Source organism: Ictidomys tridecemlineatus, chromosome 16 (assembly GCF_052094955.1).
Source record: "Ictidomys tridecemlineatus isolate mIctTri1 chromosome 16, mIctTri1.hap1, whole genome shotgun sequence".
Lineage (NCBI taxonomy): Eukaryota > Metazoa > Chordata > Mammalia > Rodentia > Sciuridae > Ictidomys > Ictidomys tridecemlineatus.
The window spans coordinates 41,025,851-41,046,727 of NC_135492.1; the positions used below are offsets into that span (position 1 = coordinate 41,025,851).

General features: G+C 39.1%; 1 protein-coding gene and 1 non-coding gene across 5 annotated transcripts in view; one reads left to right on the top strand and one right to left on the bottom strand.

The window, feature by feature from the left end:
• Window positions 1–444: 444 nt before the first annotated feature.
• The window catches only part of Fancd2 (FA complementation group D2), a 92,600-nt gene continuing 72,167 nt past the window's right edge, over window positions 445–20,877 (bottom strand). For 3 of the 4 annotated variants that reach the window (XM_078033490.1, XM_021732018.3, XM_078033492.1), the window contains 15 exons: window positions 20,091–20,207; window positions 18,930–19,058; window positions 18,722–18,840; window positions 14,371–14,481; window positions 12,478–12,608; window positions 11,077–11,170; window positions 10,053–10,175; window positions 8,868–8,961; window positions 8,207–8,278; window positions 7,495–7,533; window positions 6,597–6,671; window positions 5,658–5,732; window positions 4,452–4,598; window positions 3,198–3,293; window positions 445–861 (listed from right to left, as the gene is read on the bottom strand). In XM_078033490.1, coding sequence (XP_077889616.1) covers window positions 787–861; window positions 3,198–3,293; window positions 4,452–4,598; window positions 5,658–5,732; window positions 6,597–6,671; window positions 7,495–7,533; window positions 8,207–8,278; window positions 8,868–8,961; window positions 10,053–10,175; window positions 11,077–11,170; window positions 12,478–12,608; window positions 14,371–14,481; window positions 18,722–18,840; window positions 18,930–19,058; window positions 20,091–20,207 — 1,497 coding nt within the window. In that variant the 3' untranslated portion in view covers window positions 445–786. The remainder of the gene's footprint in view (window positions 862–3,197; window positions 3,294–4,451; window positions 4,599–5,657; window positions 5,733–6,596; window positions 6,672–7,494; window positions 7,534–8,206; window positions 8,279–8,867; window positions 8,962–10,052; window positions 10,176–11,076; window positions 11,171–12,477; window positions 12,609–14,370; window positions 14,482–18,721; window positions 18,841–18,929; window positions 19,059–20,090; window positions 20,208–20,877) is intronic. The other variant, XM_078033491.1, reaches the window with a different exon arrangement.
• Window positions 19,338–19,441, top strand: LOC120891936 (U6 spliceosomal RNA). Its single transcript, XR_005736523.1, has one exon. It is a non-coding gene; the product is annotated as a U6 spliceosomal RNA (small nuclear RNA).

Below are 20,877 nucleotides of genomic sequence, written 5' to 3' on the forward strand. Positions count from 1 at the left end.
CAGAAGAAAGGAGAGCCCTCCATTTTAGATGAAGTATATTCATAATGTTCTGTTTCTAATAAACAATTTTGTAGTATTCTTGTAATTAGATTATAGGTGCAATTCAGAATAATGTGGAAATAAATATTATATGTATGCAAAGTCAGCATAAATTTGATGATGCCTCTTCTTCCTTTGTCTTATACTACTATAAGGATCCAAAAAATTATAAGGTAGTAAAATATTCCTTTTGATTCTGTCTTGAGTATTGAAAGAAGTTCAGGTCACTTCTCTAGAAAGATCACAAAGATGATGCCATCATATGTGAGAACAGTCCTTGTAATAGAGGAGATGATTTTCAGTAGAAAAACTATGTTGGCACCTATCCCTATTATTTCTCTGCACAAACTTCAATTCTACCTAGTCCTTGAATAATAAAAGAAATCTAAACAAGAAAAAGGTGACTAAGGCAAAACTTAGAATTTATTTGTTAAAGTGATATAAGCCTAAATTCTAGAATAAATCTGTTTCAAAACTAGTGCACAAAGTCCAAAATCATGACTGAGAGAGTTTACTCTGCAGTACAGCACAGCCACATTTATCCAAACCAGAAACAATGCTTCACTGGGATTCCAAGCCAAGGACTTTGACAATGATAGACAATCTGTGAAATTCACAAATTAAATAAACCCCCTCTTGGAGGACAAAACAGGATACTTCCAAACAGAAAGAGCAGATTTCAAACCCTGAATACAAAATGGTAAGAGAGTGGCAGAGAAGGGAAAGACAGCAGCAGCCTCTTGGGGTCTAATCAGAGTTGTCGTCACTCTCATCACTATATTGCTCCTTTTCTCCATCACTTGCTTCATCATCTTCACCATCCTAAGGAGCAAAGGACAAGTATTTTAGGCCATTGATCTACAAGACTCAATGAATTGCAAAAAAGTTCCCACCGATATATACTATACTACTTCATTGTTGAAACCAATGATAGATTTTAAACCACTGTTATGGTTTAGATGTGAGGTGACCCCCAAATGCTCCTGTGTTAATGCAAGGATATTCAGAGGAGAGATGATTAGATTATGAGACCTGCTACCTAATTATTCTAATTTGAATCGACTGGCTGGGTGGTAACTGTAGGCAGATGGGGCAAGGAAAAGTGTCACAGGAGGTGTGAGTGAACGGGGGGTTCATCTTCCCTGTGGCCCCTTCCTCACCTGCTGTCTCTGCTTCCTGGCTGCCACAGTGGAGCAGTGCTCCTCCACCACACCCTTCTGCCAAGATGCACTGCCTCATCTTAGGCCCAGAGAAATGGACTTGGATGTCTATGGACTGAGACCTCTGAAACTGGGAGCCCCAAATAAACTTTTCCTCTTCTTAAGTTGTTCTTGGATATATGTTGGTCACAGCGATGAAAAGCTGAATAATACCTTCTTTGTAAAATGAACCAGAGGTTCTTCTCATTTTTACTGAAGTATTGGGGATCAAACTTAGGGCCTCACACATGCTAAGCAAGTGCTCTACCACTGAACTATATCCCCAGCCCTTCTTATTTTTTGAGACAGTCTCCCTAAGTCATCCAGGCTAGTCTGGAACTTGAAATCTTCTGCCCTTAGCCTCCTGAGTAGCTGGAATTATAGGCATGTAACACCATCTTAATTCTTGAGCTCTAAACCAAGACCATGGATGGAGATCATTTTGATACTGACTTATCCCATACTGCAAGCAAACCAAATTTTCATGATTTTTAAAATTGGCCATAGCTTTCCAGCTCTTTTTTTTTTTTTTTTTTGAGAGAGAGAGAGAGAGAATTTTTTAATATATTTTTTTTTTTTAAAAGAGAGAGTGAGGGGGGGGGGACAGAGAGAGAGAATTTTAACATTTATTTATTTTTTCTTAGTTCTCGGCGGACACAACATCTTTGTTGGTATGTGGTGCTGCTGAGGATCGAACCCGGGCCGCACGCATGCTAGGCGGCGCGCTACCACTTGAGCCACATCCCCAGCCCCTAATATTTATTTTTTAGTTTTCGGCGGACACAACATCTTTGTATGTGGTGCTGAGGATCGAACCTGGGCCGCACTCATGCCAGGCGAGCGCGCTACCGCTTGAGCCACATCCCCAGCCCCATCCAGCTCTTCTACATGGATGTGACATAAACAAAATCACAATATGCTTCAATAGAAAATGAAATAGATATTAAAAGTACTGGCATATTCAACAGGGAATACACATAAAATTGCTTCGAAAATCTAGTATGGTAGGTCTGTTTAGGATAAAATACAAAGCTAACAGGGACCTGCCTGCTTCAGGTGCAGGAGGCATATTATACATTAAAACAGAGAACTATGCAAATAATTTTTTGTACTAAACGGCCTTTAGGACATACAGCAGGAATTCTTGTATCTGAACTTCTTGATGTCCATGACCCACTTGAATTATAGCAAATTTTATAATTATATGCAAATTTTTACTTAGCCTTCTTTAAATTCACAAAAGCATTGAAAAAAAAGGAGTTCTGTTATTTTATTCCTATGTGGTAGCAACTTCTGACTCTAGGGGGGAACCAAAAATTGAACTCAGGGGCACTTGACCACTGAGCCACATCCCTTTTTTTTTTTTTTTTTTTTTGTATTTTAGAGACAGGGTTTCATTGAGTTGCTTAGCAACTCTTTTTTGCTGAGGTTAGCTTTGAATTCATAATCCTCCTGCGTCAGCATCCTGAGCCATCTAGATTATAGGTGTGGGCCACCAAGCTGACTTGCTTATTCTTGTCTATTCAAACATGTTTAAGTAGTTTAGCTCATCTTCTCAGCACTTAGAAAATATACTAAACTCTTCTTCCTTCTAAAATAGTTTCATACATGAGTTTGTAGAAAACAGTACAATACACAATGGAAGGGAAAATTTTTTTCCTTTGTTTTTAGTGTTGGGGATTGAACCCAGGGACTTTTGCATGCTAAGCACAGGTATTACTAGTGAGCCACAGCCCAGGTCACTTGGACGACAATTTTCAACTCCATAACACATGCCACAGCTTGAGATACTCAAATGATTCTAAAATTGTGGAACTCTTTTTTCTGGGCCCCAAAGAATTCATAAGTAAAGAAATAGTATTATATCATCAAATATAAGCAGGGAAAGGTCTGCATTCTACCAATTCACAACAGTTAACATGAAACCATCAATGCCAGACTCTGGTGCCCTTTCGATACCTCTGTTGCTTTGCTCTTAGTGAGCTGGGATGACGTGCCACCCTCACTCTCATCTGCTGTACTCTCCTGGGAATTCTGGGATATAATCTCTTCACCCTAAATATGGAAGGACAGAGACAAATGGTGAGTTATAATGATTACATTAGGGTTCGTAGGAGGAGAAAGGCTGAGCAATACAAAGATGTTCTAAGTCATTCAAAATACCAACACCAACTTGTGTTACAGCATCTAGGGAAGGAATACTCAACCCCAGGTTTCTGGGATGCCTGTGGCTCTGATATAATATGTATTTCTACAAAAAAGAATTCATCTTTGTATTCTAGTATCACAGTAGATTTACAAGGCAAGAATGTATTAGTGACTTTTGGTTATCGTTGAATACAGATCTAGTTTCCCCAGTATTTTTTTTTCTTTTTTTTTTTTTTTAAATATTTGTTTTTTGGTTTTAGGTGGACACAACATCTTTATTTTTATGTGGTGCTGAGGATCAAACCCAGTGCCTCACACATGCTAGGCAAGCTCTCTACCTCTGAGCCACAACCCCAGCCCTCCCTGGTATCTTAAAGTAAATAAGTTCCAACACAGGAACCACAAACAGCTATGAAGAGGCTGAAGAACAGTCAAGTGGTTGAAGAACATCAACTCTGGATCAGAACCGTTTGGACTCAAACTCTGGCTCCACTCACTTGCTGCTGACAGGCCTTACATAAGTTACTTCTCTGAGTTTCAATTTTCTCAAATAGAATCAATCTCATACAGCTTAGGTGAACAAAAGAAGCTAATTCTCGGGTCTATTTTCACATATAACCAATTATAAAACTATGATATTGTCAGCATGAAAAAAAAAAGGGCTTAGATCCTTTATGAAAAATGCTGTAAGCAATATTATGATCAACACAAAATTTCATTCAATCAGACAACTATAAGAACCCTAGAAATGTTCATTTGTTAAAGTTAGCCAAAATGATTTTGGGAAAAATACAGACTAGGGCTTAAAACTGCCTTGGAGAGGACTGCACCAATCTGGCTCTATTTCTGAGACCTGTTTACACCAATGGCACATTTGCTGCCTGTCTCTAGTACAGCCTGTGACTAGAGACCACAGCAATGTACCCTAGCTTTAAAAACTAAACAACCAGACTTCAAAGCAGTCTCATTGGCAAAGCAGGGCTTAAGTGACCTTCCTTACATTCCTTCTGATGTTCTATCAAGGAATGGGAATGAGGCATTAGCACTGGTGGTCCAAAGGCTTACCTGCAAGTCCCGGTTTTTGAGATTGCCCAGCCAGAAAGCCTCTCTGCAATTGTTGAGGACCAGCATTGCTTTGACTCTGCAAACTAAGAGCTCCAGGGTCTTTTTGAGTAAAGGCACATGTTTTGTGAGTCTCATGTCCTGGTGAATCTGAATGAAAATACATACATACATCTCATCTGATCTTATTGTCAAGCATAAATCTGTACACTGAATGACAACATAGCCCTGTCAATTTGAGACAGGGTCTCACTAAGTTGCTGAAGCCCGACTTGAACTTGTAATCCTCCTGTCTCAGCCTCCTGAGTTGCTGGGGTAACAATCATGCGCCACCTTACCTGGCACCAAAAATATTCTTGAGCCAATATTACAAGGATATTAAAAAAAAAAAAACTCTGCTTAGCAGAGTCCTTAAAATTCTATTGCTCAGAACTTTTCAACTTAAAACCAGGAGAGGAAATAAGTAATAGGAACTGGCTCAAAGAATCATTTGGTTTTCCAGTGACTATAGAACCCTAGGATTCCGTGTTCCTTCAGAAAAAAAGGTGTCAATGGTTTATTAACTCTAAGAGGGTTTCAAGCAGAAAAACCCTTCAATGCAAAAATGTTCTCACAACAGATGTGCCCCTTGACAACTAAGTAGTCCAGCTGGAAAATCTGAGATGGCTGCTTTAGCAATACCCTGCCCAATAGTGCCACCCGTGATCTAGTGTTTTTCCCACCCAGAGCACTTTGTAAGATCTCTTTTTTTTTTTTTTTCCTCTTTAACTAGGGATTGAACCCAGGGATACTCTACTACTGAGCTATATCCTCAGTCCTTTTTATTTTTTTGAGACAGGGTCTCACTAGGTTGCCCAGTCTGGCCTCAAACTGTGATCCTCCTGTCTCAGCCTCCTGAGTGGCTCGGATCACAGGTGTGAACTACCATGCCCAGCCATCCAGTAGCATTCTATATTCCTCACCCAAGAAGCATTTCTAGAGAACGGCTATGGGATCTGAATCAAATTACAGATGCAGAACTTCCCTTTAGACAATTGCCCAATATCAACCAGCAACTAAGGATCTGAATAGTCATAAAATGCCTCTGGACACAGTCTAAGATCTAAAGGCTTAAAGAAGGGGTAACAAAGGAAGAAGTAAATAAACCAATGGAACTCCCAACAGCACTTGCAGATCCAGCCAGCAGTGCCCGACCTACTCTCCTCTCACCTTGGAATGCCCACACAGATGATGAAGCAGCCTTGTGTCCAGCTGGAAGGTTTCCAGTAAGCTCAGCACATCTTCCTAAGATAACAAAATTCATAAATGCAGCATGAAATATTCTCATTTCATTTTAGATGCAAGATATCCTTGTAACTGAGGGAATCAAAGATGATACATTCTACAGGTTGCAGCCTATGGTGACAATCGTCTTTATTTGGCCCTCAGAAACAGAATTACCTAAAGACATTTCTCTAGTGTCCCATTTCTGCCCCTACTGCCAAAAGACATTAACTATAGAGCTAAATAGGTTACATCTCAATTTTCCCCACCTCTCCTTTCTCTTTTAGGGTTATAAGGGATTAACCAAATATCCTAGGTGTTTTATTATTGGTGTTTTGCAAATTTTACTTGCTAAATATGTATAAGAAATAATTTGTTTCTTTCCTTACTTCACTAATCTATCCCTGGGTACTACTTTACTAAAGAAACTATCAAGATTGTTCTTTAAAACAGCAAAGTATTTTGTGACACAAATAAACTCCATCTTTATTATTCCAGAGTAGACCTAGGGAAGCACAAAGTAGCAATCAACTGAATACAAGGTCCTGGGAGTGCAGTAGCACAATGAAATCAAGCTTAAGAGAAAAAAGCACCATTAGGGCAGAGGCACAGGAGGGGTCTAAACAGTTCTGCCCAGAATGTGAGCAAGGAGACTGTTCCCACTCCCACCCCTACCCTACTCCATAAGCCACTATGCATATACCCTCCAAGCAACTTGATTTAAAAAAATACATATATTTCTTAGTTTTGGGTGGACACAATATCTTTATTTTTATGTGGTGCTGAGGATCCAACCCAGTGCCTCATGCATGCTAGGCAAGCACTGAGCCATAAAAGCAGTCCCCAAGCAACTCCTGAGAGTAACTCTTTGCTCTCTGCTCTTACCCGGTGTTTTCTGAAACTGAAGTCTAGGAGTGGCATACACTGCTTCAGAAATGCTTCCACAAAGAGACGTCCATACTGAAGAAAAGAGACACTGGTGACTTTTTTCACTTGAAAGGCCCCTGCTGAAGCAGCATAGCATCACCAGCCCAAAGGCATTATGTTCCTTTTTTATATGTAAAAAATAGTTGGGAGTAGTCCAAAAGGTTAATTTGGAGAAGATAGTTTAATATGAAAATTGTCTGTTACAAAACCCAAAATTTGATGAATTACCTATTCCAGACACAGCGAAAGGCCAAAGGCAGAGAGGAGCAAGGGGAACTTGCAACTCTTGAGGATGAATGACTCCCAAGAGGAGGAAACTGTGTAGGGTTGAGGGAGCCCACACCAATTTCCAATATTACCAGATCAAAGAAATCATCCCTTGTCCCCGACTCTCCCATCTCCCAGTGTATGAGAGTAGAGAGGCCAGAAGATAGAATGGGGCACCAACCCACTTGGAAGGAGACATCAGGAGTGGGAAAGAAGCATTCTCTCTACAATATTCCCATTGGGTTTACTATCAAATCTAGAGCTAATCTGGGAAATCCCTATAGAGAGGAGTCATGAAGACATAGAATATATCAGTTTCCACATTCACAAGGCCACCAAAGGCCTTTCCTCTTCCCTCTTTTTTTTCTTCTTTTTTAAACAGCGCTGGGGATGGAACCCAGGGTCTTGCACAAGTTAGGCAAGCACTGTACCACTGAGCTAACATATCTATTGCCTTCCCTAAGGCTGTTAGCATAGAATAGATCCTACAGCCTCTGACATATGCAAGGTATTGGCAACTCATTTTAGCTGAGGCCTCTTTAGAACAACCACAAGAAGAAATATTGAACAGGGCCAGTAAAGCTCTCACCTTCAAACATACATGCAGAACAGGATGACTATCAAATACCTGGAGGTGAAAAGACAAGAAACCAAAGCTAAGGATGGCTCCTTTGAGCATCCCAGCACAGCTCTGGGTACTGCAGAGAAATCTAAAACGAAGACAACAAATCAACAGTTTAATTACAAATTAATTTACAGAAAGAGTAACTGCCATAACTGAAGTCAAAGAAAGGAAGAAATGAGCAAAGAGGGACAAGAGATTGATTCTAACTGGAGATGTTAGAATATGACATAAGAGGGCCAAAACCTTGATCAGAAGCTTTAAGAAAAACTTTTTATAAGTGAAGTGAAATAGTAAGAGAATGACATCCAAGGCTGAGGGACCAACCTGAACAAAATCTTGGAGAGAAAGCACTAGTTCGAAAAATAATGAAGACACTGAGGGTTGGAAAAGGGAGTGAGATTAGAGAGGACCCAGAGCAAGGTGAGAGAAAATGACAGAGAATAAGTATTATTATTGTGTGTCTCGGGAGGCAGGAAGAAAAGGAAAAAGACATTGCCTAGGAGAGAAAGGGGTTAGCATGGATGGGCAGGAGAACAGGCAATAAGACAATAGAAATGTGTGTGTATGGAGGAGATACGTCTCAGGAAGGGTGAGGACAGGAGCAAACAGGATCCATTTTGGAAGCCAGGGCCTCATTTTCCGCAGTTATCTGGATAACTGGAGCCTCCATGCTCACTTTCATCAGGTTGATGAGGATACTAAAGTCTCGAACAGCCATGTTCCAGTAGAGAAGCTTTTCTTCATGAATCTGGAGACAACCAAACAGATGCCTCTAAATCACAGCTCACAGAATTATTCTTATCCTGTACTCCCAACTAATGCACAGTTCTTCAATCACACAGCTATTCAGAGGTTAAAGCTAATTATGCTACCAAAGAAATGTGGCAACCAGTGCACCCACAAGATGGTTCTAAGGCCTACATGTTGTGATAACATTGGAGTGCCTGATAGAGTGTCTTTTCAGGAATTTCCAAGTAGGTACAGCTTCTGTAGCAGATCTCAGTGGCTTCTGACTGCCTATGTTAGCCTTTGATCTCAACAATCCAGTTCAGTTCTGGTTAGCCAAGCTGCCAAGATCCATAGCATCTCAAACAGATTAACTTACCTCATGCTAGCAAACAAGTGACAAATTGGACAGTGGCCAGGGAAAACAAAGCCCAATTCTCACCTCCAACTAGAGGGAAAGGAAATTAAACCAGGAGTCTTTGAAAAATATCCTGTATTTTGGTAACTCAAAGTAAGTAGCTCAGGAGAAACCCTAGGCCCAAGAAATAGCAGGATCAGGAAATTCCAAGAAATCCAGAGTCCATTTCTTGGTGGGGGAGCATCTGACCCACCTGCTGTGAGTCTGCTGCTGTGCCAGCCTGGAGACCTTTCACTGTCTTCTCAAGTTCAGCCATCATCACACGGAAGAAAATGACAAAGGTGTGCCTAAAATAGGGACAAGTACACATAATCCTACAACGATGCACTGCTTAGGAAGAACTTCCCAAGAAGAAGTCAGGAACCACAATAATTCTTCCCCCAACCCTCTGAATGTTCTTTCACTAGGGTCCACTGAAAAGATAATAGGAAAGTGGAAAGGCTTCAGAAATGGGTCCAAGTAGATAGACCTACAAAACAATGGGTCTGAGCTAGCTTCATGGAAGGAGATGATAGAGCGGTATGGAAAGAGCAGTAAAGCAGTAGGGAGAAGACCCAAGTTTAATCCTGCTTCCACATTCATTTTATTGTTTACATAAGCTGGAGAGAGTCCCTCTCTTACCCTCACTTTTCTCAACAGTAAAATGGGGGTAATGATACCTACCTGATTGAATTATTAAAAAGATCAATCAAATGAGATAAAGAATGTTAAAGTGCTTTATAAATCTGAAAGACTATACAAGTATAACTACTGATAGGAGACACAAACTCATGGAGACATACATGATTATATATGACAATCACCTTCTCAAAGTGGTTAAAATATTAGAACAATAGCCTGAAGCTTATATTATACACATACACACAAACACACACTCACACACATATTTTTTATGATGCTCAGCATCAAACCCGGGCCTCATGCATGGTAGGCATGCACTACCACTAAGCTACCATCCCCAGTCCTAGTTTCAAGTTTAAAGGATGAAAGTATAGATAGGAGAAGTTCATCTCCTTTCAAACTGTAACTTCTGACAATTTATTCCACAATAAGGCCCACTCACATAGTTTGACTGAGAGCTCCTGGAAGGAATGCATAGACTAACTAAAGATGGTACCTACCAAATGTATCAAAATTAGAGGGGTGGAGCTCAGTAGTAGAGCACTCACCTTGCATGTATGAGACCCTGGGTTCGATCCTCAGCACCACATAAAAATAAATAAGTGAAATAAAGGTATTGTGTCCAACTACAACTAAAAAATAAATATTTTTTAAAAAAATTAGAGGAGTAAGGTGGTTATTTGGAAACTATATTCACTAAACACTAAACAATGTAAACATATCCGAAAAAGAGAACTGGAGGCAAGAATTCCTTTACCTTGTTAGTGTAGGGAATGTAGAGGAAGATGCATCTTTTGGAGAGTTGATCAATTCTGGGACACCAATGCCAGCAATCTCCTCTATGGCCTTCAGAACATTGTCTGTGTGCTCCAGGTAGATGCTGCATGGAGAGTTGAAGGAGTATGAACACGTTACTGAACTTCTAAGTAGTTCAGATTTCTTTCTTGAGCTGTTACCAAACATCAAGCTTCCCCCAGCCCCAGCAATACTGAGGATTAAACCCAGGGTCTGATGCATGCTAGCAAGAACTTAACCACTGAGCCACATTCCCAGTCCTTTTCGTTTTTTGAGACTGAGTCTTGGTAAGTTGCCCAGGTTGTCCTTGAACTTGCCTCAGCCTCCCCATAGTTGGCTTACAGGCATACATCACCAAGCCTGGCTGGTATTAAGCTTTAAAACAATTTCAGGAGCTGGAGATATAGCTCAGTTGGTAGAGTGCTTACCCTGCATGCACAAGGACCTGGGTTTGATCCCCAGCACACCATAAAAACAATTTCAGGCTTTTATTTTTATTTTCTTAAGTTAAAGATGGACTCAATACCATTAGTTTGTTTGCTTATTTTTTCATGTGGTGCTGAGAATCGAACCCAGTGCCTCATGCATGTTAGGTAAGCGCTATACCACTGAGCCCCAGCCTCAGCCCCAGGCTTTTATTTTTAATAACAGATTCCAGATACTTGTCCAAAGGCAAAGTAAATGAGACCCAATTAGAAACAGACACCTTGGAAGTGATTAATACATCTTGAATATGGTAGACAATAGATGTATTTGGCTGATTAATAAGGTAGGATACAACTGCAGACTCCTCCACTTCCTCTATATTTTAACAGTTTTAACTAATAGGAAGGTAGAAGCAGACGATTTTAAGATCCAGATTCCAAATTCTGTTTAGTTTAAACTTACTTCATTGCTCTCAAGTCTCCCCTAACCAGAGGAGAAATCCCATCAGTAGCAAAATGGAAAAGGGGTATTTGGCTTATGGAAGAAACCAAACATCTCACCAAAGCATATCATGCAGCTGCTCATTAAAGATGCTGCTCTTCTCTTTTTCCCCATGTGACCATGCCCGACAGAGGCACTGTCTAGCCAGGGAAGCTGTTAGAAAACAAGACAGAGAGTTCTCATTAGCAGGAAAATGACCTCTTTTTAAAAAATATATATTTAAAGTTTTTATTTTGAAATATAATAATTGTATACATTGTGGGGTATAGTGACATTTCAATGTATGTATATAATGTATAATGATCAGATAACCTCACTTGTCTTCCAGGCTTTTGGGATGATCATTGATCAAAGGGATTATTATTCTAAATTTACTAAGTTGTTCCTGTCTTATCAAAAAATTTTTAGAAGGCTGCTATGAACATAAACCAATAGAGCCACACAAGGATACCGCTGGGCAGTGGGAAAGTCAAACGTGCTCCTGGTGGGCAGGTCAGTGGCCCTTCCCAAAGCACTGTTTCACATTTTCATGCTGCTGTTTGTGCTATTAACTAGGATGTATAATCAGTGAGATGTATTCCAAGAATTATGATATAATACAGTTAAAGAAAAGTCAAGGAAGAGGCTAATACTTTCTCCACACCTGATCCTGATTTCATCTTTTTCTCCCTTTTTTTAAAGATTTTTTATTCTATTTTGTCATATATGACAGAAGAATGCATTACAATTTATATTATACATATAGAGCACAGTTTTTCATATCTCTGATTGTATACAAAGTATATTCACACCATTCGTAATTCCATACATGTACTTAGGGTAATAATGTCCACCTCATTCTTTTTTATCCCCTTGCCCTCCTTCCCCTTTGCCCTATCTAGAGTTTGTCTAATCTTCCCATATTTTTCTCCCACTTTATTAACCTCATGGTTTATGTCTTTTTGTCAAATGTGTCAGATAATTAAAAAAAATTTTTTTAGTTGAAAATGGACATAATACCTTTATTTATTTTTATGCAGTGCTAAGGATTGAACACAGTACCTCACACATGCTAGGCAAGCACTCCACCACTGAGCTAAATCTCAGTCCCCAATTATTTTTTCTTTTTTAAAGGATATGATTAAAACTTGAACCAAACAGAAAATTATCCAGGGCTGGGAATGCAGCTCAGTGTTAAGAGTTTGTGTGTGGACAGCATGTGCTAGGGCCCTGGGTTCCAATCCTCAGTACCAAAAAAAGAAAAAAAAAATCCTCTAGACAGCTGACCAATGTCACACTAAGCAATGTCAGCAGAAGTCAATCAGAGATCCTTAGGGAAAAATAGCCTCTTTGGTGTCAAAGAGGGCATATCCAAGACTTTGTGGAGATTTACATGCAAAAATGTACAAGGTTCTGGGAAGCCCCAAATTTAGAGTTAGACATTAATTCTATTCTTGAAAAAGAGGAATTGGGCCCATCACCAATTTTTTCTTTCTTTGGAGCAGGAGCTGTAGATTTCTCCAACAGGACCATCAAAAGTCTGATAAGGTAAAGACCACACTGGAAACTAGGAATGCTGGGATGAAAATTCTGCAAGTAATTGAAGCTCTGACTGTAAGGAGACAAGAAACAAAACAACAAAACACAATAGCATCACATGTATTAAAGACACATTAAAATCCACAGGAGTTGCCCAACTTCTCTGTAAATGAGAGCCAAATCAGAATCCTCATTTTCAGGTGCTTTAGGACCAAGTTTTAAGCATCTTAAAAGAAAACTCTGTGTATGTAGAAATTTAGGGTAAAAGAGCACCCCAGGAATGGAATGCTGGCCTCAAAAGGGTCATGTATGTCAAAAATGCAATTTGTGTAACCCCTGATAAATTAGTTGCCCTTCAAAGACTTATGAAAACTGAAAATCATGTTTAAAATCCAAGTTTGGCAATGTATGGTGGCACACACCTGTAATCCCAGAGGCTCAGGAATCTGAGGCAGGAAGTTTACAAATTCAAAGCCAGAGTAACTTAATGAGACTTTGTCTCAAAATAAAAAATAAAAAGGGCTGGAGATGTGGTATCCAACAGAGAACAATATGGAAGGAAATTATAATACAATGCAGAGAAAGCATAGTTTATTTGTTTTGTTTTCCCCAGTAGTGGGGATCAAATGCAGGGCCTCACATTTGCTAGGCAAATACTCTACCACTTAGTTACATTCCCAGCACCCCACCTCCTTAATATTTTTAGCTGTCAATGAATATTTATTATTATTACTTTTAAATGGGGCTGAGAATTGAACCCAGTGCCTCACACATGCTAGGCAAATGTTCCACTACTGAGCTACAACCCCAGTCCCCAAGCCCTTTTTCAAATTTTATTTTGAGAGTATCTTACTAAGTTGCCTGGCTGAAAACACAGCTTTTAATGAATGCATCATACACAGTCTAGTTTCAATGCAATAAAATAACGGGAGATAGGGAATGAAAATCAGTCTAGAACTGTTAAATTGTTGTTAAAGTGATACCAGAGTCAATTCCTGATTGTTTGGTGAGAAAGAGGTCAAATTAAACATTTTCTCTTTCTCTCTGCACCCCCCTCCTTCCTCCCTTTCATTTTTCAGAGCTGAGGATAGAATCCAGGGCCTTAAGCAGAGTAGGCAAATACTCAACCACTGAGCTATACCTCTAAAAGTAGTCAATTTAAAATAAGGTCCTGCCCTACAGGCAGGAAGACAAGTACTGACTGCTGACATAGTGATGGCCTAGGCTATCAAGGAGGAGAGGGAAAGACCAAGTCACTCTGGCTGATGCTGGATAGGAGGCTGACAGCCTGTCCTTTAAATTATATTCTCACCTCCCTCCTCCATAGCCTTGCCCTCAGTCACATATGGTCTTCCTCTAAGGATGGAGAAAGGAGACTGGCCATTAGTGATAACTAGCTGCTATCTACATATCCAACCCTGGTAGGAGACAGAGGAAGTCCTTGGACACTCAAGACCTGAATGCAGATGGTTAATGTTTTCATGATCATTACCTGAAAAGGCACATTCAAGGGCTGATGTATGCATGAAGATTTAGCATGGTATAACTAATGTTGCACAATTTATCCAAATACGTAAGTGAGAAAGCTCATATGCTGAGGAAAAAAGTGTTGAAAATATCAATTTCCTTCCCAACTACTGAGAATCCTAAAATTTTTCAAGGACTTTTTTTTTTTTTTTTTTTTTTTTGGTGCTGGGGATTGAACCCAGGGCCTTGTGCATGTGAAGCAAGAACTCCACCAACTGAGCTATATTCCCAGCCCTTTTCAAGGAAATTGACAATCCAGCTCCTGAGAGTCTCTTGGGAAAACACTCTAGGACATGCATCTGACCCACCTGACCAATTCCTCCAATGACTGCTCATGTTCTATTTGCTTCAGTCGGCTAGCGAGGACCTCAAGGGCTGAATACAGAAAATTATGATATCCAAGGTTAAAAAATCCATTCCTAAAGGAAAGACAAGGTAAGGTGGGTTAGCTGGGTTTCAGGAAGATTACCTGAACAGTATTTCAGGATCCTCAGCTCCAGTCTGCATCATCCTCAATTGACAAATCCACTCTCAACTCTAAGAATCAGATTATAAAATTGAGGTACATCCAGAATAGTCCATCCTTAAGGACCTAACAGTCCTCTCACAGGCTTGTTCTCTTTTTTTTCTTTTCTTTTTTTTTTTTTGTGTATTAGGGATGAAACCCAGAGGTAATTGTACCACTGAGCTACATCCCCAGTCTTTTGTTGTTCTTGCTGATTTTAGTATCTTTCTTTTGTTTAATTATTTTTATGTGGTATTGAGGATCAAACTCAATGCCTCACATGTGCAAGGCAAGCGCTCTGCCACTAAGCCACAACCCCAGCCCTTGTTCTTTTAAGGCAGGATCTAAGTTTGTTAGGGCCTTGATAAATTGCTGAGACTGGCCTCAAACTTAAATCTACTGCCTCAGCTTTCCAAACCACTGGGATTATAGGTATGCACCACCAAGCCTGGTTCAAGGCTTATTATCAAGGGGGCAAGGAACTCTTCTCCTTCCTTACATTTTAGAGGTAAGCCTCAGTCTTTTGTCAAATTGCTAAATTAATGTCCAGTCCCCGGTAGGTGCTCAATAAAGTACTTAACCATTTCTCTACGTTAATAAATTGTCTTAACAATTTTATCTTGGATTTTCTAATTGTCCCTTTTCTCCCCAAGTCCAGACTATCATTCCAGGCCAGGTCCCTGTCGTTACATGCACAGATCATGACAACATCTGCTGTGTTTATGGGGTTTTTCTTTTTTTTTTTAGTATTTTTGGGCTGTCAATGGACCTTTATTTATTTATATGTGGTGCTGAGTATCGAACCCAGAACCTCACACATGCTAGGCAAGTGCTCTACCACTGAGCCACAACCCCAGCCCCACCTGCTGATCTTTTTGCATCCTTTCCCACTGTCTGTACACTGTTGCCAAAAAGATTTTCTTAAAATGCTTTCATTATATTATGGCTATGATCACAGAACTCCAAACTGCTTCCCTGCACTTTTAAATTCTGCAAGACCTTCAAGGCTCAGTACAATGTGACCCCTAGACCTTCTCCTACAGAAACATTCTCCACATCACCAGTGCTATTTGCCCTTCCTTCAACAAATGTACTCTGAGGGCTATGTGTCAGGTTTTCTCCCTACCATTTTGAGGTATAACTGATGAATAATAAATTATATATATTTAAAAAGCTGAATTTGATCAGATTTGATTTATAAACTCATGAGACCACCAGAGTGAAGATACTGAATATACCCATCAACCCCCTAAGATTTTTTACACTCCTTTGTAATCCATTTTGTAATCCATTCCTCTTTCGAACCTCCTGCCCAATGCTATGCAACAACTGATAATTTTCCATCATTATAAAATATGCTTTTTCTAGAATTTTATATAAAGGGAATCAAATACTGTGATTCTTTATATTCTTGCTTTTTATTTAGCATATGTATTTATCATGTTGCTGCATGTAGCATTCCCCCATATATATATATCATGATTTATTTATACATTCACCAACTGATCAACATTTGGGTTATTTCTACTTTGTAACTATTACAAATAATACTACTATAAACATTCATGCATAAGACTTTGTGTGAACATGTGTTTTCATTTTTGGGGGGGTAAATACAATAGGGATAGAACAACTGGGTCATATGGTAGGTATTTGTTTAACTTTTCAAGAAACTTTCAAAACTGTTTTCCAAAGTAAGACCAACAACAAGTGAGCATTATCAGCTGATCCACATTTTCACCAACACATGGCATAAAATCTTTTTTCATTTTGCTATGTTAGTGTGTTGTACTATCTCACTGTGCTTTTCTATGGTGCTGGGGATTGAGCCCAATGCCTCACCAGTAAACACTAAACAAGTGCTCTTCCTCTGAGCTGCACCCCAAGTTTCTTTTAATTTGAATTTCCTTAATAACTAAAAATAAAAAACATCCTTTCATTTATCATCTGTCATAAATAAATCTCCTTGGGCTGGGGATGTGGCTCAAGCGGTAGCGTGCTCGCCTGGCATGCGTGCGGCCTGGGGTTCGATCCTCAGCACCACATACAAACAAAGATGTTGTGTCTGCCGAAAACTAAAAAATAAATATTAAAATTCTTCTGTCTTTTAAAAAAATAAATAAATTTTAAAAATAAATAAATAAATCTCCTTGATGGTTTATACAAATATGTTGTCAGGGACTACTTTTAAGTATAGAGAATACAAAAATGACTGATATCTGCCTTCATGGAGCTCAAAGTATAACAGGGAAGACAGGTGAACAAGTAATTATAAAAAATGTGATGTTTTGGGGTTTGAATTGTGGCTCAGTACAACACTTGCCTAGCATGTGTGAAGTCCTGGGTTTGATTCTCAGCACTACAAACAAAAATAAAGGTTCATTAAGAACTAAAAAACTATTTTAAAAAAAAAAAGAATTGCCATTTTTTGAAAAATGTGATATTGTATCATAAGAGGATACAAAAGTGGTAGGAGGAAAGTGGGACTAGATGGGCATAAAAAAGGTTTACCTAGTCTAAGGGCTAAAGAAAATGTCACTGAAGAAGTGAAGTTAGCTCTCAGGAGATTAGATGTGTCAGAAAAGAGTAAGGATCAAGAAGTGTGGGGATCCTGGCAGAGGATGAGTATGTGTAAAGCCTTTTTTTTTTTTTTTTTTTTAAAGAGTGAGAGAGAGAGAGAGAGAGAGAGAGAGAGAGAGAGAGAGAGAGAGAGAGAGAGAGAGAGAGAGAGAGAATTTTAATATTTATTTTTTAGTTCTCGGCGGACACAACATCTTTGTTGGTATGTGGTGCTGAGGATCGAACCTGGGCCGCATGCATGCCAGGCCAGCGCGCTACCGCTTGAGCCACATCCCCAGCCCCTGTAAAGCCTTTTAAGTGAAAACCATGTAGGGTGCTGAATTAGTTCGAATTCAATATGACTACAGGCAGAAGAAAAGACAACAGGTGGGGCAGGAGGCGGCAGGAGAAAGTCTGAGAAACTAGGCAAATCAGAGACCAGAACGAGGACAAGATCAGATTAGGTCTGTGTTGGGAAGATCATTGTGACTCGTATGTGAGGAATGGACCCAGGCAGGACAAACAGTGGCAAAGAAACCAACTGTGAGACTAATCTAGTACAAGTGGGAGATGATGGGAGTCTAGCAGCAGTGGAGAGAGGACAGATGGTTATCTAAATGTTATCCAGAGATGAAGTCAACAGAATTTGGAGATCACATGTGGGAGAGAGAAAGGTTAGAAAGTAGAGGAAGGGGCAAAAAATAACTCCTAATTTGGAGCTCAGACAACTAGTGGTACCATTGACAGAGCCAGAGAAAGCTGGAGGAACAGTGATGACACATTCTGCTTGGGATGTGATGAGTCTGAGGTTTTACTGACACATCTTAAGGGGGTGTTGAGTAGGCAATTGAATATAAATGCCTAGAGCTCAAAGGATAAAATTTGGCATAACTTTAAGCTTCGGTAAGACTACCCAGAAAACCTGTGTAGAAAAGAGAGAGGGGACAGGACCTAGCTCTGAGGAATCAAATTTATGGGACAGACATCCTTTTTGTCTATGTTCACCCATGCTGTGCCTTTCAATTCTTTTGATAACCTTCCCAAAGGCCACCTACCCTTTAAAGGCCTGATTACCTGCTTCCATGGTGCCCAAAAATATTCTAGCTCACACTGTGTTCAGTTCTTTACTACAAAATCTGTGATTTATTTACAACTTTTTGAGAAACAATTTTTTTAAAGAATTTCTTTTTTGGTTGTAGATGGATCCAATACTTTTATTTTGTTAGTTTATTTTTTTTATGTGGTATAGAAAATCGAACCCAGAGCCTCCCACATGCTAGGTGAGCACTCTACCACAATTTTTTAAGTAACAGTCTTCCAAGTTATTATAGAACATTTGCGACAGGAAACAAAAGAAATAATATGGCCAGATTTGTCATCATTAGCTAATCAGCAAGTCATTCAATTTATCAAATAGGTTAATGATAATGGCCCCATAAGACCCAGAGGATGCTAGAGCAAATGAAAAAGACTAAATCACCATTGTTACCTAAAGACTGGGGCCTATCCATCTACATCCCAGCGCGTAATCATCAAGTAAAATTAAGTACTTTTTCATTCATTTCTGTCTATAATCATACTTCCCATACACTCACCAAGCAAAAATTCCATGAAAAATTTGCAGTAGCCTCTGATAACAGGAAGCCATTATGTGGTGCTCTTGAGCTTTCACTTCTGGTCCATCAACTTCACCATGATCCTCGGCAACTAAGCTCTAAAAAGAAAAACGAATTATCCTAATTTCAATTTTTCTTTGAAAAGGAAATCTCCAGTTCACTTATAAGGATAAGATAGTCTTCTGACCTGGAAATAGTTGTGAATATTCTCCAGATGGTTACACATCGGGGTCAGCAGTTGAACAACACAATGAACAACTTCTGGGGCAGACTTCAGATGGAGATGTGAGAATCCAATATTCCGGTTTCCTTTATTCTACAATAAATTCAGAGTTATAAGAGAAGAAATTGTTAGACATCTTTTCTGAATCTACATGTTCCTCATGGAGTTTAGTCAAACTTATGTCATTAAGTAGGACTGGGTGGGAGAAATGAGTTATTTGTCTAAGACTATATTCAGCAAAGGGATAAAAATCTTGTTCCATTTCCAAATGACTAAGAGATTAACCTTTCTAGAGGAAGAATGGTGTCTGATTAAGAAGTACAGACCTATCATAACTAAAGACATAAAACTCAGACAAAAGTAAAAATCACTGTGCTCACTTGGGCAGTACATATACTAAAACTGGAACAATACAGAGATTAGCATGGCCCCTGCACAAGGATAACACACAAATTTGTGAAGTGTTCTATTAAAAAAATCATTTAGGTAGACAGGAATTTAGAACAAATAGTACAAAGAATCAAGTAACTATCACTATCAATGTGTAAGTGCTGATACCCAAGACCTTCACATTGTACTGTTTGCACCATCAATTGCTTCCCCCAGCAGGTCCACATTATGTACATACCTGAGGTTCTGGCCTCTCTAGGCAGCTGATTATGATACTGAGGCTTAGTTTAGGAGGCTGTTAAAACCAAAAACTAAGGGCAGGAGGTGTAGTTCAGTGGTAGAACCCTTGCCTGGTCATTTGTGAGTCCCCAGGTTCAGCCACCGGCACCACAATCCAAAACAAAAAAACCCAAAACCTGTGCATAGATGAGAATTCAGGAATGTTCAGGGAATTTAGAAGTAAATGTCTTATTATGGGTATCTTTTGTGTTTTCTAGGTTTCCATTTCTTTTCCTTTTTTTTTTTTTTTTGCAGTGCTATCAGATCTGGTGCCTCATGTGTGCTAGGCTAGTCCAGAATCCTTCAATTCAAGGTGAATATGATCTGGCAATAGGGCTGCCACCATCTTACCCAGTGACCCAAACACAATGCAAAAGAAAGTGATAATTATTCACCACCACAAGCTTTGTTTCCAAATCCACTGAACCCAGGTTCTAAACTTGTACTTACACTAACCTTGAGAAAGGGGTTTCTCTTAGTAAAGGATGGTGTCAGCATATTATCTAACTTGTGAGAGAGATCTTCCAGCAAGAAAAGTAACTCAGGAGGCCCAAGCTGTACAACTTCTGTAGCCTGTGACATAGAAGAAAGATGGAATAATTCCAGATATGTCCTAGTCATTTTATTTTTGATACATTTCATAAACACTCCTCCCAACAGGTGAAGAATTAAATTTCTAATAAAAAAAAGAAAAAAATTTCCCTATCTCGTATAAAGAATGGCTGTTGTGTTCTATTAACTTATCAAAAAGTCAAGCATTTCCAAAATAAAACAAATTCTCAAGTTATTAAAGTAGGAATTTGAGACACAGTATACATTAGAAGTCATAATTTTTCTCTAGAAATAAATTCCTTTGTGTATTTTTCCACCTGTGTAACCAAAATGTATCTCTTAAATATACTACGATAAAAATATGACTTAACTCAAGGCAACTGCACCTAATATACTTCTTTTCCTAATATTTTACTATTATAAACTACAGGTAGAAAGTATATTACATTGCCATAGGTGAAAAGGGTGAAATAGTCTCACATTCAACTATTCACTTAACACACATTTATGGAGAATCTCCATGGGGAAACTAATGTAGTATGAAAAAAAAAAAATACAAATCATATTCTAAAGGTGCCTATATTCTTACAAGTATCAGGTTAAAAAAATCTGTTATTATAAAAACCATTCTCTTATCAGAGTTTTGTACACACTTAGTTCAGACTATTAATATATTATAGGCCACCAATAG